This window comes from Nomascus leucogenys, chromosome 14, assembly GCF_006542625.1.
Source record: "Nomascus leucogenys isolate Asia chromosome 14, Asia_NLE_v1, whole genome shotgun sequence".
Lineage (NCBI taxonomy): Eukaryota > Metazoa > Chordata > Mammalia > Primates > Hylobatidae > Nomascus > Nomascus leucogenys.
Window position 1 is genome coordinate 81,597,851 of NC_044394.1, and position 26,669 is coordinate 81,624,519.

The 26,669-nt window shown below is 45.5% G+C and overlaps 1 protein-coding gene and 1 pseudogene across 4 annotated transcripts in view; one reads left to right on the forward strand and one right to left on the reverse strand.

Moving 5' to 3' along the window:
• Positions 1–7,082: 7,082 nt before the first annotated feature.
• Positions 7,083–16,173, forward strand: LOC115838261 (annotated as a pseudogene).
• Positions 16,174–17,628: 1,455 nt separating this feature from the next.
• Positions 17,629–26,669, reverse strand: part of IL1RL2 (interleukin 1 receptor like 2) — a 52,194-nt gene continuing 43,153 nt past the window's right edge. For 2 of the 4 annotated variants that reach the window (XM_030827595.1, XM_003274876.3), the window contains 3 exons: positions 23,863–24,024; positions 21,704–22,084; positions 17,739–17,788 (listed from right to left, as the gene is read on the reverse strand). In XM_030827595.1, coding sequence (XP_030683455.1) covers positions 17,739–17,788; positions 21,704–22,084; positions 23,863–24,024 — 593 coding nt within the window. Of the gene's footprint in view, positions 17,789–21,703; positions 22,085–23,862; positions 24,025–26,669 lie in introns of all 4 variants that reach the window. The other 2 variants (XM_003274875.3, XM_012512465.2) reach the window with 2 other exon arrangements.

Below are 26,669 nucleotides of genomic sequence, written 5' to 3' on the forward strand. Positions count from 1 at the left end.
TACAGTCTCCCTGGGTCTTCCACCAAGGAGATTGAACCCTCAGCCATCCTAGCCAGCTTCTACTTACAACGGAACCCCAAATCCTCATCACCTATAGCCCAAATCCTCATCATCTCTTGCCCCTGAGGTGACAGTACCCTTACCAGCCCCTAAGCAGGGAGGGGCAAAGGGTGAGACAGGCTAGTGGTGAAGGCCCCTTTTACATTTGCTTTCTGGCAACAGCACATTAACTACAGTCTTCAATTATGTCCCCGTCATGCTTGGCTCAACATTGTCCCATACAGTTAACAATTGGCGAGCAAAGCAATGTGAGAATGTGAAAATTGGACACTAAAGTTATAATAGGAAAATTATCATCTTGCTTCTAATGCCAGTAGAAGTGCAGTAGTTATGCCAAGAGGTTACTTAACATTATAATAGGATTGGTAAAGACTCTGTTTTCTGATTACGATGAAATAAAGCTAGAAATAATTAACAATGTTACATGCAAACAAACTGAACCGCTAGGAAAAAAGAAAGGCAACAACATTGTTTAAAATGAAACTCAAAAATCAAAAATCAAAACTTAAGTATCTCAATATTAATAAAATACCCAGAAGAATGCTGCATAGCAAACTTCTGGAATACAGCCAAAGCTGTACTGGGAGGGCAATTGTTTAATTCTTAAAAAAAATAAAGTATTTGAATGAAGTTGCTAAGTACTTATCCTGAGAATTTAGAAAACATTCATGAGAGTCACAAATAAACTTGAAAAAAAAGAGGGAGAAGGACTTAAAGATAAAATTAATTGGTTAAGAGAAAATGTTTGCATTGATAAATTCAAGTGGAATAGAGGGTAGATGGTAAAATAGGCATCTCTGCATAGTTAAGTCACAGGAGGGAGAAGTGAAAGTGAAAGTACACAAAGTTAGAGATGAAACAAAGAACAATACTTTATACATTCAGAACATTAACTGCTTTTAGAAAGATTACTTTATATCTCCATATAGTAAATAATTAGAAAATTATATGTGCATTATTTCTAGATAAGAGTAAATTACCAAACTAGATTAAAGAAATAAAAACTAATCAAATCAATAAATGTGTTAGAAATGACAAATATAATTTAAGAATAATCACCAAAGTAGTACCTGACTCAGATAGTTGCCTTCACATCTGTAAAGAAGAAATAATTTCCAGCCTATATTAACACTGCCAGAGCCTATTACAAGATGAAAAGATTTGTAATTTGCTTTATAAAGCCAGCATAATTTCTTTTCTTTCTTTTTTTTTGAGACAGAGTTTCACTCTTGTCACCTAGGCTGGAGTGCAATGGTGCTTTCTCAGCTCACTGCAACCTCCACCTCCTGGGTTCAAGCGATTTTCCTGTCTCAGCCTCCCAAGTAGCTGGGATTACAGGTGCCTGCTACCATGCCTGGCTACTGTGTTGTTGTTGTTTCTTTGTTGTTTTTGTTTTGTTTTGTTTAGTAGAGATGGGGTTTCACCATGTTGGCTAGGCTGGTCTCGAACTCCTGACCTCAGGTGATCCACCCACCTCAGCCTCCCAAAGTGCTGGGATTACAGGCGTGAGTCACCACGCCCAGTAAGCCAGCATAATTTCTACAGGACAGAGTTAGTAAATACAAAGATTCATTCATAATTTCATTTGCAAATATAAATGAAAATTCCAAATAAAATTAGATAAATGAAACACATTAACAAATATAAGTACACAGTATACTCAGGAATTCAAAGATGGCTTAGTATCAGGAAATGTATCAATATGCTTCATCATACCAAAATGTCAAAGAAGAAAAACCATATAATCATCTTAATATATGCCAAAGACTCCTATGATAAAATTCAATACAAATTTTCAAAATTTAAAGCTTTTAGTCAACTAAGCCTAGAAGATCATTTAATTTAAAACAATTTAAATGTAAAATAATTAAAATTTTTAAAGAAAATAAAAACAGCCAACATCATAGCTCAGAGTAAAACTATAGAGACATGTCCCCTCTCATTCCTATTAAGCAAAATTTTAGTCTAACAATTAGGAAACAGAAACAAATGCCACAAACAATGGAAAGAAAAAGACAAGTTTATTACTATTTCCGGTTATGATTGTCTATATAAACAAAATAAATCTGCCAATAAAATAAAATAAACAGCAGTTGACAAGTTAGAATAAAAGTAGAAAAACCAGGATTTCATCAGCCAGGAATTAACTATGAGAAAAAAAATGGAAAAAAAAAATTCCCAATAGCAACAACAAAACAATTTCTGAGAAGAAATTTTTAAAGAAACTTAAGCCAGGAACTATGTGAAAAAGTACTGTTATATTAAGAGATACTAGAGAAATATTGTATTAAGAGATAGTACCTGCTTCTAGAGAGGCATAAGTTGTAAGTTAGCATAAATTCAAAACAATTAAAATCAAAATACCAATAGAAACTTAAGACACTAATGAATGAACAAGAAGAGTCAAGAAAGCGTAGACAAAAGTATAACAATAAAGGTGGCTGGTATTGCCAGATGTTAAAATACATTATAAAATAAAAATAGTCTGTGTTTATGCCTATATTCCACGATTGGGGGTGACTTCTTTGTGCTTTTTGCATTTTCAAGGTTTTTTTCAAGTATTTATGAGCAGAGAAATCTTTAAAAATGTAATACCACTAAGTCTTTCTCCAGCCGTGCCTGTTCAAGGCTCCCACACCCTTCTCTCTCTCCTCCTTCTTGAGTTCTTCACCCCAACCTCCACCTTCTAGTCCCCCCTTCATTCTAGACTTCATGCTTTGAGAGGCCATGCTTTGTGGGCTCTGAACACTTCTCATGATTTTATGCTTCTTCTTCGTGTGAGACGAGGTCTTTGGCCACATCCACCTCCACCCCATCCACCGTTTCCAGCTGACATTCCTTTATGTGGGAGTCACATTCTCCAGAAAGTTCTCTCTGACCTCCCATGCCCCATTTCCCTTGCCCTTCCTACACAATATGAAAATTAAACATAATAAAATTGATTCAAGAAAAAGAAACTTTGGTTGAAGGTGATATTTCACTATGGAAGGGGGATGTCTTTTATTGTCTTATGTTGAAATTTGTTCTACTTATTTCTTAATTGAATTATTTTCAAGATTCATGTCTTACTCATGTTTGAAACCTTTGACTTCAAACCAGTTTATTGATCTCAACTCAAAAATACCTTTTAAACACAAATTGGATATATTACTAGGGATGTTTATAAGCTTATTCTTCAGTCAGATTTCAATAATCTGTTTGAAAATTGGCGTAAAGAAATTTAAAGCCCAGAGATTTTAAAAAGCGTTTATAAGTAGAGCCTCTATTGAGATATCCAGAGCAGAAAGAGTGCCCTCAAGTGGCTTACACTAAATTTTATTGTTCAAAATATTCTAGAATGTTACCCTTTGTGGCCCCTGTTTTACTTATATCTATTATAGCATCAGTGATCTAAATATTTTTCTGAGCTTAGATCTTCAATGGTTTCTTTTTGAACTTCCACAATGGGTTCTTATGATTCTTCTTTATCTCCTATGATATTTTCTCATTAGTTTTATTTTTCCCCCTTTTAAAAGGAAGGGTTTATTAGTGAACTCAACAGTTACAAGCCAAGGGGGTGAAAAAGTCAACTCTCTAGTCAAGAGCAACTAGGAGTAAACAAACTTGCCCTTTTACCTGTGAATTCACACCTGGTCATGGTGGTGAGGAGGTGAGCAAATCAGGGCTTCCTGGCCGTAGAAACAAGTGTGTATTATCAGCAGAATTTTTGTATGTTTCTGCAGCCTGTACTGTATGTCTTATCTTAGGCAGCAATGTCAAACCAAGCGAAAAAGGAAAATTTCGTCATACCCTGATAGTTCTAGCACATGGTTCCAGCTAAAAGAAAAGGCAAAATCTTAAAGCTGTCCCAGGTCATTGCCCTAAACTCCCCTCCTTAGAACAACCAGAGCAAAACGCAACCCACCAAGTCATACCATGTTCAGAAATTGAGTCATTATGGAAAAGGCATTGTTGCATAATGACTTATCTAACTCATCTATGCTGATTTAAGCACTCTTTAAATCAGGCCTTTTAAAAAGAGAAAAAGAAAGGGATCTCTCTTTATTTGGGCATGTCAGGTATGAAAAGGAAATTTTCTAAGCATCCCAAACTCCCCAAGTAGAACCAGGTCGGGCTGTGCTCACAATCTGGGCAAACTTCTTCAGGACAGAGAAAGGTGGAGAGGTCTTTGATGACAATATGCCCACTTAACCCAAAGCATGGCTGTGCTCAGCCCCCATTTGTGTGGTTGCTTGGCTTGTTCTTGTGTTTTGAAGCACCATCGGAACAACCCAAGTGTACCAGTGACAGCCCCAGTCCCTTCCTGGGTGTGCCCTTCCTCTCTAGCACCAGCCAATCGCCTGAAGAGACCCACCGATAGCCTATCTGCTCCACACTGCCTCATTAGGGATCAGCCCTCCCTCTTTCACTTATTCCTAAAGCTTGTGTGTCTAGGAGTGGGGAGAAGTGATGGAGTAGTAGAGGATTATGACATTTATTGGTTCAAATTTAATTCTGCTTTCATAACTATAGAAAGCATTTGTCTGGCTAGGTTATGCCAAGTAGATACATTAAAAGTTGTTTCTCGGCCAACAAACACATGAGAAAATGCTCAACATCACTCATCATCAGAGATATGCCAATTAAAACCACAATGATATCATCTTGCACCAGTCAGAATGGCTGTTAATAAAAATTCAAAAAAACAACGCAAGGACACAGAGAAAAAGGAACACTTATACACTGTTAGCGGGAATGTAAATTAGTTCAACCTCTATGGAAAACAGTGTGGAGATTTCTCAATTAACTAAAAATAGAACTACCATTTGACCCAGCAATCCCACTATTGGGAATCTACCCAAAGGAAATGAAATTATTACATTAAAAAAGACACTTGTACTCAGATGATTATTGCAGCACTATTCACAATAGCAAAATCATGGAACCAACCTAAATGTCCATCCACAGTTGATTGGATAAAGAAAATATTGTAAGGAATACTATATAGCCATAAAAAAAGAATGAAATCATGTCCTTTGAAGCAACATGGATGGAGCTGGAGGCCATCATACTAAGTAAAATAACTCAGAAACAGAAAGTACAATACTGCATGTTCTCACTTAAAAGTGGGAGCTAAACAATGAGTACATATGAACATAAAGATGGAAGTAACAGACACTGGGGACTCCAAAATGGAGGAGGGTGGGATGGTAGTGAGGGATAAAAAATAAGTATTGGGTACAATGTTCATATTTTGGTGATGGGTACACTAGAAGCCAAATCCTCACCATTATGCAATATATCCATGTAACAAACATACACATGTACCCAGGAATCTAAAATGAAATAAAATAAATATTTAAAGATTTAAAAAAAATTTATTTTAAAGAGTAAAGCATCAAACCAAGGAACACGGGAGCCAAGGGTAAGCTAGGAAACGCCCAGGTCTGCTCTGACGCGCCCCCTGCAGGATCCCGTCCAGACATGCAGGAGAGGCAAGGCCGCTGGTGCGCGCTTGGGGCAGTTTTGCGTTCCCTCCTACCTGCCCTCTCCTGCCCCAAGTTCTAGCCCCACCTGCTTTGTCACCACCGCCAGCTTATGGAGGTTCCCTCTCTGGTCCTTCGTGTCCCATGGGCAAAATGGACCTAGCATGTCTAATTGCGCATGTTCCCGCAGTGATGTGAAGGACTCAAGGGCTTTGAACGCTGCGCTGTCTTAAGGCAAGGCGCCTGGGGCACTGACTTCGTCCCCTTCTCGCAGATCCTGCTCAGAGCCGCTCTACCAGGCCCCCGGCCTCTAACTGTATCCGAGCCCTCTGATCAGTCTTTGCCTACTGAGGGCAAAACTACAGGGTACAAGAACAGGGGTTGCTATGTCGCCCCATTTCCTCTCTTCCATTTCCCCTGTTCGGTCCTAAACCCGGAGACAGGGCCCTGTGCCAACTGAGGAGGCGCTCCCGGCTTCGCGGGGGGCGCAGGTCACAAAGCATGTTCCGCCCTGGAACGCCCGGAGGAGATAAAAGCCGCGCAGGCCCCGCGCTCGCCGCGCACTCCGACTGTTCCGACGAGGGAGCACTGCACTCGCTGAAAATGACTCGAAAGCTGCCCCGCATCTCCGCCTCCCAGCCCCGGCGCCCGCTCGGCGCCACCCCGCAGTGCCCTGGCAGTCGGCTCTTCTTTCCTCCCATCCGTCCCCGGTTTCTGGACCCGCAGACTACGCCCCTGTTCCATCCCACCTACTCGTCCTTCTGCCCCATCTGCTACCCGTCTCTGAACCAATTCGTCCCCATCCACTACCCCGTCGTGGGCATCGCCCCGCCGAGCTCTTCCTGCCTGAATCTTCGTAAGGGCTGCATCTGCCGCCTGCATGTCCGTTGGGGCCCCAACTTCCACTACGTCCCTCCCTATCCCCCCACGCCCCCGCCCAGCCCCTGCTTTTAGAGCCTGCCTGCAGCCTGCCCCCACCCCGCCCCCACCCAGCCACCCACGCGGCCCTGACGATCCACGACCCCACGGAGAGGCCCCTGCAGGGACCGTGCTCCGGCAGCGAAGGAGCGGACCCTGGGGTCCCCGTGTGGACACGGAGACGCAGGACCACGGACACCCACCATTGGCCTCCGCTGCCTGCTCAGCCAGCCGCGCCAGACTCTGCATTTGGCAATGGCTTCCCCATGGGCCTTGGCCTGGAACCACCGAGCAAACTGCAGGCCCGAGACAGAAGGGAGGGCACGAGGAAGCAGGGAGAGCACGAGGAAGGAGCGCCTCTGCTCGCTGGGAGGGAAACGACTGGCCAAGGTGAGGCCTGACCACATGCCCATGACCTCCGGGTCTGTCCCGAGACGCGAATCCCTTTCCTGGAGGTCCACGAGCCTCCACGGGCGGTTGGGGTAAGGGCTGGGTCGCGAGAAGCTGGGGCTGTGGGAGCGCTGTAGCCTGGAGACCGCGTGGGACACCGTTACCTGGAGACCTTAGAAGCCCGGGGCCAGGGAGAGAGGCACGAGGGAGCAGAGAGCGCATCGAACCCGATGGAGCAACGCCAAGGCCATGGCACGACACCCCAGGGAGAAGGTGATCCAGGGTGAGGTCCGTCAGAACCAGATCTTGCAGGAGCTGTACCTCAAAGAGCTACCAGCCCAGAACGTCTATGCGTGGCACCACGTGAACCCCTCCACGAGGTCCACAGATCACCAGGAAGCCCATGTCTTGGCATGGTAACCTGGAGGAGCCTGGAGACGCAAGGTTTCAGAATCTCATTCGCCACGCTGCCCAGGGACCAAGGAAGAAGGACTCAGACACAGACTGAAAACCAGGAAACTGCATGGGACTCAGAGCCCTGGCTCAACCCAGAATGCCCAGATGGCAGGCTCAACCACTGCAGGGTCTGCAATGACATCGCTCTGTACAAGGCTCGGATGTGGAGCCTGGGAGAAGATGATGGCCACCAGTGGCATCCCAGCAGTGGACTGAGGCCCTGGATTTCATGCCCAATGTGTGCACTGCCCCAAAAAATAAATTTTTATGTTACTTTTGAGCCATTGTATAATTTATACCAAAACACACTCATGATAGGAACCCCAAACCTAGTGTGGCTTTTTTATCTCTTTTTCAAGGAGAGAAACTTACATGATTTCATAGAAAAATTCACATTGCTACGGTGATATCAATCAGAAAGAAGTCTGCAGGAAAAGACTAACATATTGAGGCTTGTATTTGTTAGGATTCTTTCCATCGTGAGAAACAGAAACCAAATTTAAGCAGAAAAGAGAAATAGTTAACTCCTAAACTTCAGAGTTCCAAGGAATTCAGGCATGACAGGATCCAGGGACTCAAACAATGTCACAGATTTCTCTTGGTCTCTCTTTCTTTCTCTGATTCTGCTTATCTCTGACTCTTCACTTTTGACATGATTCATTCTTGACGCTAACAAAATCTATCCTTCTGGAAGGAAAGACTGCTACCAGCAAAGCTATACCCACATTTCAGAGACAGAGTAGGACAGGGAGCAAGAGACAGAGACAAATTTTCCCACCCAATCCAGCTGAAAAGAATCTCTGAGGATTTAGGTTCATCTATCCTGTGTTACAAAGCTGCCTGCAAACTGTGCAAGCCATACCATGTTAGGGTTGGCCAAGCCTGGGCATGGACTCACGGGAGCCAAATGCACACAAGAAGCTTCCTACTGGAATCAAAGGAAAGGTGGGAAAATGTACTGCTCATACCCAAAGTAGTCTATTACAAACTTAGACATTCTCCAGGAATAAACTATAGAGTAGGAGGGAAGCTGTCACTTAGGGGCACTATGGCTTATTGAATTTCGGAGTCAGCCAGCCCTGGGTTCAAATACTGTGGGGTACTAGGGAAAGCGATCAAAACTCTCTGAAGCCTGATATAGGTATGTGCAAAATATACCTCAGAAGGTTCTTGTAAAGGCTTGTACAGCCAGTGCCTGGCACATACTAAATGCTCAACAAAACATGAATCCCTATAGTGGTCAGCAGCACCATTTCATGATGCCGAGTGTAGTTTGCTGTGACTTCTTTATATGTTTAGACAAAACACCTGCATTCATTCAACGTTGTCTTGCCTTGTCCTTTTGTCCAAAGAACATTGTAACATCATCCCCAGAGTGGTGCCCACTTATGCCTTCTCCCCACAGCAGCCCACACTAAATGTCAATTCTGTACTCCTTTCCTATAACAAAGCTTCCATTTTGTCTCCTTTCTGTCTCAGCCATCAAATTGAAATGCAATCAAATAAATGTACCCTTGCAAGTGTGTGAATGAAGCTGTTGGAGACATTAATAAAATACTCTTGCTGATTGCATACATTAACTATTTTAAAATTTTAATTCTAGAAATGTATGTAGTAGTAGACTGGTCTCCACCAGAGATGTTTTAGAGCAACACAGCTTTCTAGCATCTCTAAAATGTTACTGGGTAGGTAACTGCCTATATAGAAAGCCAGGTCTAACTGAGACACAGTATCAAGCAATAGGCATCAATTTTATTATTTTTACCAATAATAAAAGTCTGTTATTGTCATTCACGCCAATAGCAGACTTTTATTCGGGACATAGAATCAATGGCCTTTGGTGTTTCAGACATAAGCTGTTCCCAAAAGCTTGAGCCCAGAATAAGGTAACAAAAGCATCCTACATTAAAGCTGGAAGTGAATTAAATTATGATAAACTCACAAGTAACCTTGTGAGACAATCTTAGATTCTGTTTCGTATGTTGTATTTTGCTATATATAACTAATAAAAATATTGTGCATATTATTCTGAAACTTTTTATCAACATGGCTTGAAGTTTATCCATGTTCATACATGTAGCTGAAGTTCATCCTTTTTAAACCGCAGATAATAGTGGATTTGGGGAATGTACACAGCTTCTCTGTACTCCTATCCACAGACATATTTAGTCTGCTTCCAAATTTCCAGTTACGAATAACATATCAATAAATATTCTTATGCACATGCCCTTGTTTGCATGAATGAGAGCTTCTTTAGGCTATGTGCCTAGAACAGCTATGAGCATAATGGCTAAATGCTCTCCACAGTCATTCTACCAATGTGCAGTAAGTTCAACAGAGAAGCATCCCTACTGCCCCATGACCTCACCAACATTGCCAGGCCCTTTAAACTTTGCTAATCTGCAAGATATAAAGCAGTAACTATTGTGTAATGACATGTCCCTTATTATTAGTGAGGTTGGGCTCGCCTATGGGTCTTGATTATTTGGTGTCCTGTGGCTTTGAATTTCCTGTTTATATTGTTTGTCCATTTTTCTATTGTCTTTTTTCTTTGGTTTTCAGAAGTTCTTTTAGAAAATACAGTGTCAGATGTCACACAGTATCTTTCCTCTTGTTCAAGATCTTCAGCAGAGGCTGAGGCTGAAGACAGAACATGCTGAGCACCAGCCACAAGCCCACTGAGAGGGACATTCCCTAGGAACTGGCCCTACCCACACCCCCATCCCAATGAACAACCACTGCACATATGAGGAGAGCTCACAGGTCGTCTTTGGGCCTTTGTGTTTGGTTCATGAAAAGAGCTTATTTCTTCCTCACTCTACCAGGGTGAGGGGAGATCCCCAGGAGAATTATTCCAAAACTTTGAGTGCCATAAATAAAGTGGGACTGGATTTTGATTTCTGCTGTGCACCTGATTAGCTGGTAGATTCACTGTACTGTCGTCCCTGAGTCCCTGAACTAGAGAAAAGTAGACTTGAGAAGAGGTGGCGTGGTGAGGCCCTGCCCAATGGAGTGGGGCATGAATGCATGCTCCCCTCAAAGTTGGGCACATGCCACCAGAGATTCTGATTGCTAAGAAGTAGGGAGATGGAGCCCCAGTGCACCTGCAGACCTGAAGGTAGACCATGGCGGGAAGCTGAGCTAGGAGCTCCAGGCACAAAGCAGCAGAGGCCCCACAGGTGTGGGTGTGAGGCCACCCACTGCATAGCAGCCTGAAAGCACAGCTGGGTCCCTCCAAAACCCACCTTTGCCAGGGTGTCTCCTCAGATGTGAGCCCCTTGTAGGACGTGAAGGTGTCACCATCCATCCACTTGATGCCCTTGGGCAATGAGCAGGGATGGCAGTTGTGGTACCCCAGGCAGAGCCATCATATGTAGTCAAAGATGTAGACATGGTTTTTTACCCCATCTCTCACTGCTCCAAATGAGGTGGGAGAGATGGAGGGAGAGGACAGGTGTGTGACAGCAGCCCATCACCATCTTTATTCCACCCACTAGAGTCTCAGCTCCTATCTCCCATGAGCGGAGTAGAGGAAAAGTTTGGAATCAAATGATTAAAGTTTTAACATGAACCAGAGCTGAATCCGATAAACCCCAAATGACTCTTCAAAGCACCAGAAATGACTGCAAAACTATGAAACCTAGCAGAAATAACTCAAGGGGGCTTCTACCTAACGGAAAAAAAAGGGCTTGACATTGTGGGGGAAAATCATGTTTCTACCACGCTGCCTTGAACTCAGTTACCTGGCTACACCTGTCTTCCACCTGCCACAGCAGTCTATGGGGCTGCTGTGATTATAAAGTGAGATTTCATTTGACACTCTTCCTACCCTGATGGCACATCTCTAGAAAAGCCTACCCCGAAATGCTCACCCATCCAATCCTGAAGCCTAGGGCTGAGTGTTGTGTCTTTAATTCATTCATTCCTCTGTGTTTCTGAGGCAAGAAGGAGGCATGTAGAATCCGGGCTCCAGTCAGCTCTCTGCATGCGTTTTTATTGCTTCCTGTCAAATCAAGGTTGCATGTTGTTTTTAGAATCCCTTTAGGAAGCGAAGGAAAAACACCAGGGCGCCCCCTGCGGGACGCATGGAGCAATCGCGGGTGCCCTCACTTGGGTTTGGGGCTTAAGGCTGCTCACCTGCCTGGGTCGTAAGGTCCCTTCTTTGTCACTGAGGTCAGACTACCAGATACCTCCCTGGAACATCCGCGGGGTTCGTGTTGTGGCGGACAGACCCTCAGGGTCAGACAGAGCGAGGCGAGGACGAGCTCTGAGGACAGGCCGTTCTTTCCCAGGCCGCTCCGTCGTCCTCAGCAAAGCAGTACCGACCCTCCCTCCACCCCGTGCCACCGCCACCACCACCCCTCCCCACGGGCCAACGAGACCTCCAAGCATGATCTCAGTACTTATTTCAGGCCGGTTTCACCTGATGACAATTTCCCCGAGTACCGAGGGAAAACCACTATAGATTATTTATTCTAAATAAGCCAAAACAACGTCCCAAATGGACACGCCTGGTGAAGGTTTTAGCCATGAGTTTAATTGAAACCACAGCTCGGAGAGCACGGCTCTGTTTCAAGCTCCTAGATGGCTCCTGGCCGCAACGCTTTCCCACACTCAGGCCTGATGTGGTGTGGAGCCGGGCCATCACCTGGCCCCTAGGTCAGAAACAGGTGCTGGAGCTGTTGCCTCTTCCTCAGGTGGGCCTGGGGGTGTCACAGTCAGGTCAGCCACAACCCCTTGTGACTAGTGTTGCAATTTTTAAAAAGAAAAAGAGAGTCTCTCATCAAATGGCTTTCTTCCATGATTTTCTTCCTGCTCTCTCTCTACATCTCCTCACTCCCCTACCCCCAGCCATCTTCCCCCCGCCCCTTCCTTGTGGCTGTCTCCCCCATCCATTAGATCATGCATGCCATCAGGGCAGAGACATGCCTCTATGCTCACCTCTGTATCCATATAGGAGGCCCATGTGTTCAATGAGTGGCAGAAGGTGACAATAAAACTACAAAAGGCCAGTTCGGGACTTTTGTAATAGCATGGCTAAATGACTACCTGAGTTCTCTCATTTCCCCCTAAAATGGCTACCATGCACCTTTGGCTTGGAAGGTAGACAGGTGGCATGGAGAGAAGTATAAGATTGGTCCTTTGAGATCCCTGAATGCTCTTTCACAGACGTGAGGTTTCCAGGAGACCAAACAAAGCCTGCCTTTTGGTCTCACCCCCTAGAGATGTGGGACAGGCACCCTCCTAACACTAGGTTGCCCACTGGACTCTTGGGAGCCGCCTTGAACAAGGCCTGAAGGGACACCCGGTGCTCAACACTGAAACAGAAATCCGCCACTGTTTGATATTTGTCCTTCAAACCCCTAGGTCGGATTATAGATACAAATAAAATTAGGCCAAATGGTCCTTACCTTGCTTGGAAGCCATACTACAGATATGCAAATTAACTTGGGCAGGAGATACCCGAGCAAATCTCACCATTGCTCTTGCGTCCAAGTTCCCATCATTCATTCACTGGGCCAAGCTCTGTGGAAGCTCTAGGGTGCCAGCAGTGTTCTGAGGGTCCTCAGTTCCAGAGAAGGCCACGGCTGTACCTTTCAAAGCATTTATTGGCCATTGTAAGAGCTGAGAGATAAAGACCCTTAATTTTCACACAGAATAAAACAGAGCCTACCTATTACTCATTCAATCAGAAAAGCTTTGTGGGCATTCTGACGCCTGACTGATGTTGCTTGAAACAGAAAAGTTGGAAAACTGGAAAGAGAACTGATTTTCAAGCATGGGGGCTGGGAGTAAATGTCCTACCGTTGCCCACTCACCTGCCCCCAATCAAGTACTTGGCTTTCTTATTTCAATGAACAGATAATTGATTGACTACAAGAAGATCTACAGTCTTCTCAAGAATCCAAGCATCCCCTTTAGAAATGTCTCTAGAGCCGGGTGTGGTGGCTCATGCCTGTAATCCTAGCACTTTGGGAGGCTGAGGTGGACAGATCACCTGAGGTCAGGAGTTTGAGACCAGCCTGGCAAACATGGTGAAACCCCCGTCTTTACTAAAAATACAAAAATTAGCCAGGTGAGGTGGCACACACCTGTAATCCCAGCTCCTTGGGAGGCTGCGGCAGTAGAATCACTTGAACCCAGGAGGTGGAGGTTGCAGTGAGCTGAGATTATGCCATGGCACTCCAGCCTGAGTGACAGAGCGAGACTCCATCTCAAAAAAAAAAATGTCTCTAGAGTATCTGTGCCCTGTCAACTGTGATATGTGAAATGAAATCAGAGAGAGTGACATGAAAGCAGGGTTGGGAATAGCCCAACATCCCAAGCTTTCTCTTCGTTTTAGAGGACTTCAGCCTCCTCACAGGAGAGCAGCTCTCCACTGCAGCCTGCTGACCTCAAGCCCCTGCCTCCTCCATCCTCTTTCTCTCTGGGACCACACACATGGGAATCATAAACACAAAAGACCCTGAGACTCAGTATGGGCTTTTTTTGTTTGTTTTGCCTTGGTTGGGGCTGGGAAAAGAGATAACACCAGTCAGCTTTTACGGTTGCTACTGTTTTTAATTAACCCACTCTACTAGAGTAGGTACTGGGAAAGGCCAGATGGTTCTCCCCTTTTGTTTGGAGCTCTGAGCTTTCTCCACCCCTGTGTTACCACCTGTTAAGTTTTTAGGATCCATCCAGCTGGATGGAAGCAACAGCAGAGCCTGACTCTGCAGGAGTGCCTTTGCCACCCCTAGGGAGGCCTGCTTGAGAATGTGCCCTACTGAGAATCACCAGCAGCAGAGCAGGTGCAATGGATAAACATACAAGACAGGGGACTAGTGGGGCTGGGAATTGCACAGCCACACCCTGAAACAGAGAAGTGTATTACTAGGTCCTTCAAGACCAAAAACATCCCATCACAGCTTGTTGATCTTCTGAAATGCACAAAAAATATATAAAACAAGAAATTCCCCAGTGTCATTACCAGACTAGGAACTCAGGATTGAGCCTGGGACACCTTAGAATATGTTCTGCTTTCTGACATCTTCAGCCAGCATTGGTGGGAGTCACAACTGGTACAAGCTTTCCAGGGGGAAATTTGGAAAAATGCATCAAATGATCAGATATAAATCTATCTATTTAATAGATAAATTCTTCTATTTCCATAATTTATGTATGGCAAATGATCAGATGAATGCACTTTGTTTGTAAAAGTAACAAATGGAACAAACCTAAACATCCATGTGATGGTTCATCTTATATGTCAACTTGCCTGGGCCGAAGGATGCCCAAATTAAACATTATTTATGGACGTGTCTGTAAGGGTGTTTCCGGCGGAGATTAGCACCGGAATCAATGGACTCAGTAAGACAAGAGAGCCTTCCCCAGAGCAGGTGGGCATCATCCAAATCCCTTGAAGGCCTGAATAGAACAAAAAGCAGAAGAAAGAGGAATTCTTCTCCACCCCTTTTCAAAATCTTCCTCACTCACTTGTTGAGCTGAACCATCTCATCTTCTGCCTTCAGACTGGGATTTATATTATCAGCGCCACTGGTTCTCAGGGTGTTGGACTCCAACTAAAGAAATATTTCATTGGCCTTCCTGGGTCTCTAGCCCGCAGAGAGTGGATTGTGGGTCTTCTCAGCCTCCATGATCATAGGAGACAGTTCTTAATTTTGTATACATATAAAAGTCATATTGGTTCTGTTTCTCTAGAAAACCCTGACTAATGCAATTCATAAATCTAAGATTGGTATTGCAAGATCAAATCTATGTGAATATTCATAAATACACCAAAAGTATAATGAATATTTTTATAACTTCCTGTTTTCATAAATTTACCCAATGAGCAAATAATCAGGGAGGAAAAAGCTGTTTATATTTTGAAAACAAAACAAAATATCTCCATCCCTAGTTTCATCCGGTTCTTCAGAATAGCCAGGATGTCTCATTTCACAGCAGACTTGCAAGAGTGTCTGAGGGTTGAGAGTTTCTTTGTTTTTAAAAATCTTTTTAACTGCTCTATTTTTTCATGAATGAACTTCACTCATGGCCAGTCTTGTTTCACAAACTCATGTCCTCCACCACTCCCTGCACTGGATTATTTTGAAGTCAATCTGAGACATCATAGTACTTCATTCACAAATGTTTCAGCATGTCACCTCTAACACATAACATGCTCTTAGAAACATAACAATGCTACCATTATCATACCTAACAATTTAACAGGAATGCTGTAACATCGTGAAACACCCAGCCAGTGATACATTTCCCTGGGGCCATGTCTAACAACTCTGTTACCCCTGGGTGGGTTACCTAATCTCTTACACACTTACTTTCTTCATTTTAAAGTGGAGAGGATATAGGATAATTGACTGTTAATGAGATAATGTACCTAAAGTGCTTAGCTTAGGGTCTGGCACACGGTAAAGTCTCCCCTACCTGGCGGCGTCAGATCATTTGTGATGTTACACACATTTTCCTTTCACCAGGCTTTTGTATGAATTAATCTTTACTTTGTAAATGTCCTGTTCATATTCTCTGGCCCTTTTTGTAGTGGGCAATAAGGATACCAACATTGTATTATCCCTTTTTTACAGAGGAAGAAACTGGGGCACAGAGTTTTTGACTTGCACGAGGGATTTAGCTAGCATACTCCATCAGCAAGTGGTGGAGTTGTGACTGGAGTCCAGGCGGCCCGACGCCAGGGCCACCTCTCTGAAATTCTTATGACCGCAGTCCCCTCTTGCGAGTACACAGTAAACAGGGCCTGCTGATCCCCACTCACCACCCTTGGACAGACTGCGGCAATCTCAGAAGCCTAAGAGTTTGGAACACATTCGAAAATGGCACTATCTCCACCTTCTCCGCAGCCGAAAAAGAAGAAAGATATCCTTGACCTTAAGTTGGAGAGCCCCGAGAAGGTAATGTGTGCACCCCGGGGTGCCCGCCCACCCGTAAGGCTCCATTCTGGCCACCTAGGTAGGTTGCGGCAGCCTGAACGGGGCTCTGTGAGCTTCGGGCTGGACAGCGGTTCCTCAGCAGCCACTAGAGGGCGCAATGGCGCCGCGGGCAGGCACCGAAGTCCTTGTTTGCCGAGCTCAGGCGTGACCTTGTTTGTCCTGTGTCTCAAGAGAGGAAATGTTCATCTCTTTCTCAAGGTTCTTCACCCAATGGGCTGCTTTCTTTTCCTCTTGATGTCATCCTTTTACACAGGCAGGAAATTATGTTCACTTCTACTATCCTGTGGTCATTTAAAACCACAAACAAAGCTGATTGACCAGGAAGTCAGATAATTAAAAGAGCCATAAATTTTTGATAAAGCCTTGTTGATTGAAGAAAGCAAAGTAGCCAAATGTCATGATTGACAGGGGAACCAGCAGCCTCAGAGGCTGAGCTCTCCAGATTGCAGTGGAAAGGCGTAAGTTGGTTATTAAAACAAGTTGGCAAGCTGTGACCAGCATTTTGAAAAATTGAGCTAGTCTTGAACAAAATAGAACAAATAAAATAGAACAGAGCTTTTTCCATTCCGTGTGTGCACACTGAGTTGCTTACTAAATTATGTTTCTCATTGTACTTCAAAGTTTTAAAAATATGAAAGCCTTGACCAGGCTCAGTGGCTCATGCTTGTAATCCCAGCCTCAGTGACAAAAGCAAAACTCTGTCTCAAAAAAAAGAGAGAGAGAGATAAGAAGAAGAAATTTGGAGAAACGAGGCCATCAGAGAGGATGAGAGGATGAAAATACTCATCAGGACATAAAGCTTTGGTGGCTGTCAGACTGAGAAACAGCCCATTGACTAAGTGTGGGGAAAAAAGCTATTGCGCATGACCCTCATGTTTCTCTATAGCCTCAACCACAGATTGGGTTTTGCCCAACTTTTCAGTGGACCATACCACAAAGGTAGTGGATTTAAGGTGAAAAATATTTGAATGTTGACAAGATAATTGTCAGATGACTGTCGCAGAAGTCAGTTTTCATTTTTTAAACTGATAAGAAAATGTTTGTGATTTTGACAGGCACGGTAAACAAACAAAATTGTGATTTATGTTGCTCAAATGAGAATACAATTTATTTCACAAATTACTGACTTGTTAACATTTACAGTTTAATCGTTCATTGTGGAAAAACAGGGGAAAGGGCATACACCATCCAAGCACAGGCTTCCATATAGGGCTCAGCCCACCATGACATGGGGATGAACCCCCAGATCTCACCCACCACGACATGGGGATGCCCCCAGCCCTCACCCACCATGACATAAGGATACCCCCAGCTCTCACCCACCATGACATGGGGATGGCCCCAGCTCTTCTCCTATCGTCTTCTTCTCTAAGCCTGAGCTCAACTGGGTGTCTAGAACGCTAACCCTAGCCTCATCCTGCAGCAGAAAATAGGTGTAGGAATGAGGAGATGTGGAGCAAAACAAGTCATCTTCCAGCCATAGGTGTCAGTCCAGCAACTCTTAGCCAGTCGTAAGAGTACACTTCTTTCTTCTTGAGCCTAGTTTTGGGCCTGAAATCAGGAAAGATCTATTTACTCCTTTTCTGATGTGGTGGGAGATGGGGGCTGAGGAGGAAGCCTGCCATGGGAATGTGAAAACCTCTACCTTGCCGTCAGTTCATCTGCTGGTATATCCCTGAGGCTTCCATTTCTCTTGGGTTATCTTTGCAAGGTGGTTATGCCAGAGCATCACAGGTGAGCAGTGGCAACTGTCACTTTTCCTATAAAAGCCCCAGAGGAAAGGTGAATTTGGATGACAAGAGCCAGGGCTCTGAGGTGCTTCTCAAGTGGAGAGCCCCTCTCCAGGGACAGCCCGGGAGATGAGGGTGTAATTGTACTGGTGAACAGCAGCATTTCTCAGAAGTCCCTGGGTGTATGGGAGGGGACATCCACACACAGAGTTCCCATCTCCCAGAATAATACCACTGGAGATGTGTGGCCTCTAACATTCAGACCCAGCAGCCACCACTCCTAGAGCCATGGTCACCCTCTGTAGCTCACTGCAGACCTCATCTGGAACAGCCTCTGTTCTTCAGGGAAACCAGGAAGGAATTTTCCACTTTACACAGCCCCAGATCAATACCAAACAAGCATGTGTTGGAGGGAAGTTTATAAATAAAAAACAGGACCAAGTGCCGAGGAAAGGTCAACCAACCGTGACGTGGCAGGAAGTGGTCTGCATCACTATGGGGTGCTGATGGGTGTGGGGGGCCCTGGGGGCTGAGGCTCCCTGAGCACGTTCCATATTTTGGCAGGCCAGCTCCTCACGGCATCCCACGGTTTGCCAAGCACTTTTCGCATGTGTATCTTCATCTTGCTTGGGTCCTCCGGGGAAAGATCACACCTTCCTGGGCCCTTTATTTACGTGACTGGGTCTCTCCCAGGGCCTCTCTCACGAGCCGACTCAGGGTATTTGAGGGGAGATACCAAAGGAAGTGGGTTTTGTGGCTGACTCAGTCATTATAGGAAGGTGAATGTAAAGGTAACCCAGCAACTCAGCACCTGTATTTCACCTCTCTGGTCCAGTCTCCTCTCTCAGCCCTACCTCCAAGTCAGCCCCTGGGGATTCCCAGGGGAGTCTCTAATTCCCTCAACCCAGGGTCTTGGAAAGGAGTGATGAGGGTTTACAGCTAATTCATAGTATTAAAAAACTTTGTGAATCATTAAATTATAAATTGGCCTGTGATGAAGACACACTGGCTCCTTGGAAACGGACTTCACTTTGCTTGGAGTAGAATTCTGAGGCCCACCTCCAAGGACTAGGGATAGGACCCCGCTGACCTCATATTTGCACCAAGCCCAGCTGGAGAAACGGGAGAGAATTGAGGGTGGCCTTCAGCTTTCCTATAAACTACCTTTTTGTCCCTTAGCCATTGAACTCTTAAACTTCCTTTCTTATACAAACTTGGACTTGAGACCATGAGCGGAGCTGTTACCTGCCAACCTGCCTACGTGTCAGCGGTGATGCCAGGCTACTTACTTTAATTATTTGTATTCTTGCTGCATTGCATCCCTATTATTTCATTAGGAATTAGTAGAACTTTAAAAAGTTTCTTTGCATCTCGATTTCTCTCTCCAACATGGGAGTCATCATTCCTCATGGAGGATTTGCTAGTTTAATTAAAACAGGCTGTTTGTCCTGTGGCGCCCAAGAGGAAAATGGGCGTTACTGATCTGTTCCGCACTCTGTCTCCTCACTCGCTGCTGTTCTCTTCTCTGGGCTGGTCTCTGGAGGCTGCCTGCAGTGCTGGAGCGGGCAGGGTGGCTGCAGGCGGGCTGAGGACGCTTCGCCCTTCCTTCTGTGAAGTGCATATGAAACCAGGCCATGCCAGGAAACCCCACGAGGGCAGTGGGCACCACCTCTGGCCGCTTGACTAACCCTGGTGCAATAAGACCTGGACCGCAATGGGTGAGTGGTCACTGGCTCGTGGTTTGGTGAGGATTTGGGGAATACCCCCACCCTATTCAGATTTGAGGGCATCTCAGCACCCTTCCCCCTTCCTTCCCAGCCATTTCCCTCTGCAGGATGGAGGGAGCCAGAGGCAGCTGCAGTGTGGGGAGAGTGGGAGAGGTGCACGGACGTGTCCTCTCTGAAGGGTGTGCCTGCGAATTTTAGAAGATGGATTCTCTAGCAATTAATTATTTATAAGTGAATGACCACATTCACAGGACATCAGTCGAGGCTGTCAGCAAAACAGAAAGCTGACCCGTCAGAAGAAAAGGTATTTTCTGGAAACCTCTGACTTCCCGGAGACCAGCACTGTTGGTGAATTCTTTAACTGGAGTTTTATAAGTCAAAAAGCTTCCCTCTTTCCAATATGTGTCTCTACTTTCTTTTTATTGAAAAGTATCAAAAATGTAATAGTAGTAATGAATTATGTTAGCCATTTTTTAATGCTGTTATTCTTAAAATGTATTTTATGTCTTACCTCAGAGCAATGGGGAGGCAATGGGAAGGCAATGGGGAGGCATAGCTTAATGGGCACAGAATTTCAGCTTGAGAGGATGAAACAATTCTGGAATGGATGGTGGTGATGGCTGCACAACAGCTGAATGTACTTAATGCCACTGAACTATACATTTAAAAATTGTTAAAATGGTAAATTTTATGTTCATATAGTTTACCAAAATAAAAAATTTTAAAAGCAAATGTTAAATAAAGAGTGGACCAATGTCAAGTCGAGGCCTCGGTAGGATGCTGAACAAATGTGTAATGTGAGGTCACCTTGGAACATAAATTCTTCAAAGACAGGAGCAGGCTCCTTAGCACCTGAAAGTCCATCCCACACTGGGCACCACCCACCGCCTATGAACGAGGGCACAGCGCCTCCCGACCCACCCTGCTCCCCACGCCATCCCAGGGCCACAGGCCTCCTGACACCCTCTGGCTCCCCCTCTCGCCCCTGCCGGCTGGCTCTCAGGGCTGACTCCCTTCCAGCCCCCACTGACTGCTTACTAAGTCTCAGTGTCAACAACCCACAGCTTCAGAGGGTTGAGCTATGCCTAATTCCCTCAGGCCAGGGTCTTGGAAAAAAGTGATGAGGGTTTACAGCTAATTTTTAGTATTAAAAATCTTTGTGAATCATTAAGTTATAAATTGGCCTGTGACAAGGGCACACTGGCTCATTGGAAACTGACTTTGCCTTGCTTGGACTAGAATTCTATCATCCGTGTGCTAATTGTGTCTCTCACAGGCTGCTCAGAATTCTGGTTGACGTGTGTCTAAAAGGGAAAGGAAAGGAATTCCTGCTTGCTTTCGTTTGACAGATAAAGCCGCTCTAAGCATGGAAGGGTGACCAAGAGGTAGTCATGGCCACACCCATGGGTCCCCACTGGTCTAGGTGACTTTCAACTCGCTTCTGGAAGCACAGTGCTAAGGCTGTGGTCACAGCTCTTTGTCTGCACTGGCAGAATGAGAGAGACGCAGACACAGCAAATGACCCCCGAGCACAAGGCCCTGCGGACACTGGACAGGCATGGACAAATACTGCTATCCTTGCCAACCCTCTCCTGGTGCTAGACTGCCCTCCTGTGGTCCCCAGCACAGGCTCCCATCTCAGACTCCATGGGTGCCACATCATGGGCGAACTTCCGGGCATGTCCACTGCCATTTCTAAAACCCTCCATGTCCTGTTCTCAAGGGGCCCAAGTACTGTATCCATCCAGGCCTCAGTGAGTGGGCATGTGTCAATAAGCCCATGGGCTAAAGAGGGCCTTCTGCAGAAGCTGTGTCTTTCCCTGAAGAAGCAGCTCTGATAGAAGCAAACAAATGACAACAAACACAACAGACCCTCTCACTAGTACGCAACTGCCAGCTTCAGAGTGGACGGCCCCGATGAAATGTGTCCTCCTCCAGCTGTGAGCCACCGCGCAATGATGGACCCTCCATCAGTGCATGATGAACCTCATGTCCTCCCACCCGCTCACCTGCGGTGCGGTAGCAAGGTGTGTGCTGTGGCAGCTGGACCGGAGGAGACGGCCGACACCTTCTGGGCGGCATGTGGTATCTCACTGTCTTCCAAAACTTGGTCTTCACACACTGTGACTGCTCCGTGAAGTCCCCATGCCACCGGATGGCACCGTGCTTCTGTCTGATGTACTGAATTGACTCCGGCATGACTGTGTAGTCCTCGATTTTCTCCAGCTCAATGAGAATAACCTTCATCCCGTCCTGGATCAGGGCATTATAGACCGCGATTTGTTCTTCCGACAGGTTCTTCAACAGGCCAAAGCCCAGCGATTCGGGGACCACAATGACAATCAGCCTCCTGCACAGCTTAACGTTTTCATCGATGACATTGGCCACGGCTGGAAATAAAGAAAGAAGGCTCAGAAGAGCTCACAGTTAAAACAGCTCGGGTCTTAACGCTAGTGAGAATATTTGAAACAGGCCAGGAGAAAATTGACTTTTTTTTTGAAATGAAGTCTCACTGTGTTGCCGAGGTTGGAGTGTAGGGATGCAATCTCAGCTCACTGCAACCTCCACCTCCCAGGTTCAAGCAATTCTCCTGCCTCAGCCTCCTAAGTAGCTGGGATTACAGACATGTACCACCACGCCCAGCTAATTTTTGCATTTTTAGTAGAAATGGAGTTTTACCACAAGCTGGTGTCGAACTCCTGACCTCAAGTGATCCGCCCATCTCGGCCTCGCAATGTGTTGGGGTTACAGGTGTGAGCCACCGTGCCTGGCCAAAAATGTACTTTAAAATAAACATGACTTAGTCAGGAATGAATTAATACAAGTTTTGGGTTTTTTTTCTTTTTTTTTTTTTTTAACATTTGTCACCTCTTCTTGAAGGCTTTGTGGCTTTCCCTGAAGCCTTGGTCCTCTATAGTCATGAATCATGTTTTGCATGTGGTTTCTTTGTATGTCACTTTCCCTGGCCAACAAGTATCTGATGGTGCCTAACTCTGTATCCCCAGACTAGCTGAAGGTCTGGTGTATATTAGCAGATGAACACATTCTTAAAAATAGATGTTAAAAGGATAGGAAACATGTAGTTAGCTGAAATGTTGCATTAATCTTGAATCTGTGTTTTCCTTTTGTTCTTTATAGTTATTTAAATGACCAGGATGTATGTGACTAATTTAGAAACCAAATAACATGCCCTGATAATTGCTTGGGAAAGGGAGGGTTCTCTAAATACCCAGCTCTGCAGATGCTATTCAGTCTACAGTTGCCTCTCATAAGAAATAAGAATAGACTGGAACCTCCCTGAGGACAGGCCCTTCTGCTTAGCTGATTTTCGTATTCCTAGTGCCTAGAATACTGTCTATCACATAGAGGTTTTCAATAAATATATGTTGAATAAGTGAGTGAACTGGCATTTACTGGTGACTAGAAAAGAATGTTTATTTCAGATTTCAGCCATTTTGCTGTATAGCCTTCCAAGAAGGAGAACAAAGGGACAGGAAGGCACTGTTGTGTGAGTGTCTAAGGTGTGCTGAGCTCCATGCCAGGGGCCCCTTCTCAGGTTTTCTCATTCAGTTCTCTCATCTGAGTCAGGGAAGCACCCCTATCCCCATTTTACAGATGAGACAACTGAGGTTCAGAGATGTTAACTGAACTGTCCAAAGCCACCTTCCTATCAAATGGGAAAAGTACACTAAAACTTCCATTTTATTTAGGGAGGGGAGGGGCAAGTAGGGTTGAGGTTTATAAAATCAGCTTTAAGCACGACCTGATTTACATTGTTCAAACCCATGGAAAACACTCAGCAGTTCGTCTCAGGGACGTGAGGGCAAATGACCTCTCGCCACCTTTCAGTCCTTTAGCCACACTACATCACTGGCCACCTGTTTCTGTGAATGGCTTAACCAGGCAACTCGCTCAAAGTGAGATGCGTGCTGCTGCAAGCAGGAATCCCAGGCACTGCGGGGCAAGGAGGAGCCTAGAGCAGGCAGCTAGCTTGGGCCTAACCTCCTTGGCTGGGGGCTGGGCGCTGGCGGGCAGGGGGCGCTGGTCATAGACTTTCTGTGGTTCCATGGGGAAGGCAGGTAGAGTCACCGCCATTAGTAAAGTGGAGGAACAGAGGGGTCGCTTTCCTTCTTTTATTTGTTATTTTTATACCTCACTTAAAACACACCTTGTCCAGGGAATTCATCTCTGCCGAATATAAACAACTTATATCCGCATTGTCTCTCCAACACCTTGGGCAGGATCTTCAACACGAGGGCATCCACGGCATGCCTCTGGCTTTCCTTGTGGGGCTTGGGGTATAAGACATAGGCATCATACAGCTTCCCATCTGAAAAGGAATTGGACAAGCTCGTGGAATTGTTGCTACCAAATTCTCTCATGTTAACAAACCGGAAACCTGAGCGGCTACCATGGTGTCCTTTGGCCTGGGTTCCATGACTTCTGAGTGCCCAGTTGGCTGACTTGGTGCCAGGGGCTGCCAAGCAACATCATCTCCTCTCACAAATGGACCCCTGAGGGAGGTGGTCTTATCCCCAATGCGCAAGAGTGAAGCTGAGGCTGGGTAGGCTGCATCACATCTACAATCCCTAACCCTACCCCACGTCTTTTGATTCTAAGTCCACCACTCCCTGTGATGTGGCCAGAAATGAGAATTAAAGGCAGGAGACTCGTCCAGCACAGTGGTGCATGGCTGTAATAAACAAGCTGAAGCAGGAGGATAGCTTGAGGCCAGGAATTCAAGACTACCCTCAGCAACATAACAAGACTCTCCAAAGAAAATAATTTTTAAAAAGTTAGCCAGGCATGATGGCTCAGGCCTGAAATTCCAGCTACTCAGGAGGCAGAAATGGGAGCTTAGGAGTTCAAGGACGTGGCCAGGCATGGTGGCTCATGCCTGTAATCCCAGCACTTTGGGAGGCCAAGGCAGGTCGATCACCTGAGGTCAGGAGTTCAAGACCAGCCTGGCCAACATGATGAAACACTGTCTCTACTAAAAATACAAAAAAATTAGCCAGACATGGTGATGGGCACCTGCCATCCCAGCCACTCAGGAGGCTGAGGCAGGAGAATCGCTTGAACCTGGGAGGTGAAGTTTTCAGTGAGTCGAGATCACACCATTGCACTCCAGCCTGGGCAACAAGAGCAAAGCTCTGTCTCGAAAAAAAAAAAAAAAGAGTTCAAGGATGCAGTGAGCTATGATCCCGCCACTGCACTCCAGCCTGGATGACAGAATAAGACCACATCTCTAAAACAAACAAAAAAAGGATCTCTAAAATAAACAAACAAAAAAGCAGGAAACTCTAGCCATTTACCCATGTTACCCTCAGCGTGTCCTGTGTGACAGAGCACTGTCCCAACTGCACCAGGCAAAACTGGATGACTCCCTCCTGATTCAGACCCACCAATGAATTCCGTCACTACAAACCCATAGACTCACATCTGTGAAACGAGAAAAAGCAATTGAGCAGACTCTAGTAATCTGCAGTGCCGTTCAGAGAAGTCGAACCCAGTGGCGCATGTCATCGTCGTCAGTATTTATTGAGCAACCTCAAAAGCAGCCCCTGCATTGGCCAGTGCAGAGATGAACAAGACACAGACCTCACTGGGCAGACCATTCACATGCACAGAAATTAAACAACACAAGACACCAACACAACTACGAGGCGACGAGAGTCAAATGAACAGAAAAGACAGCAAGAAACGGACATCCCCACGGTCTGGAGTTCTTGAAAAAAAAATTCACAATGAACGTGGGACCACTCCTGGATTTTTTTTTTTTTTTTTTTTAGATGGAGCCTCACTCATGTCTCTCAGGCTGGAGTGCAGTGGCGCCATCTTGGCTCACTGCAACCTCCGCCTCCCAGGTTCAAGCGATTCTCCTGCCTCAGCCTCCTGCGTAGCTGGGATTATAGGCGCCCACCACCAGGCCCGGCTAATTTTTGTACTTTTAGCAGAGACGGTGTTTCGCCATGTTGGCCAGGCTGGAGCTCCTGGATTTTAAAGGGTGGGAGAGTTTAGGGGAAAAAAGTGAGGGTCTAAGAAAGGATGGTAAACAGGCTTCCAGGGGAGCAGCTTCAGAAGGGCATGAAAGGAGGAATAATTCCCTACTCAGGAATCGTGTGAATGAATAAGGAACTTCAGCAGGGCCAGAGGGCTTGAGTGGAAGAAGAGGTAAGTGTGGGCGTCTCATTGGAAAACGCGATTTCGAGCTTTGGGCTGTTTAGAAATTCAGACAGCCTAGTAGGTACTAGAGTGGGGTGGTGTCCTTTTCTATTCCCTTTATATGAGAGTTTGTTGGATGAGCAGACTTGCAGAGAGGTGATTTTAAGATTAATCAGGGAAAGGAAAACCTTGCATTCTTCTAGTTTTCATCCAAATAATAGTAATGAAAATGTGCACAGATCTTGACAGTTTACATATCACCATTTCTCATTCCATCAATTCTCACACCAACCACTGCTGACCTTCGGGTCCCTGCTCACCATTCTTGGCCATCTCTTATGGAGAATGGTAACACACACACACACACACACACACGCATGCACATGCATGCGCACACACACGTGCACACTCCTTGTTTGCCTCCCCACCCCATTATGAAAGGAAGCTGTGTAAGAGTGGAGACTTTGTTGGCGCCCTGCCCTACCCTCAGCCCCTGAAGCAGGACTGGGTGCAGAGGAGGCCTTCATCAGTGCTCACCAAATATCCAAATGAAGCTTGATTTTACGGAGGCTCAAAAAGCTTATATCTATGTTGGGGACGAAGCTGAGGTCAGACTCAGCTTTTGAAGTAGGATCACAGGGCAGGTACAAAAGGGATAACTAATTTGTGTCTTGAACTGGCAAAAACCCAACATAGCTGAAACTCCTTGTGGAATCTTAAAGGTCACTGATCAGGGCCACCACTCAAATAAGTGGATGCTTTTCTGTGTAAAATTTCATAACACACATTTGACTTTCCAAAGCCAGTGGA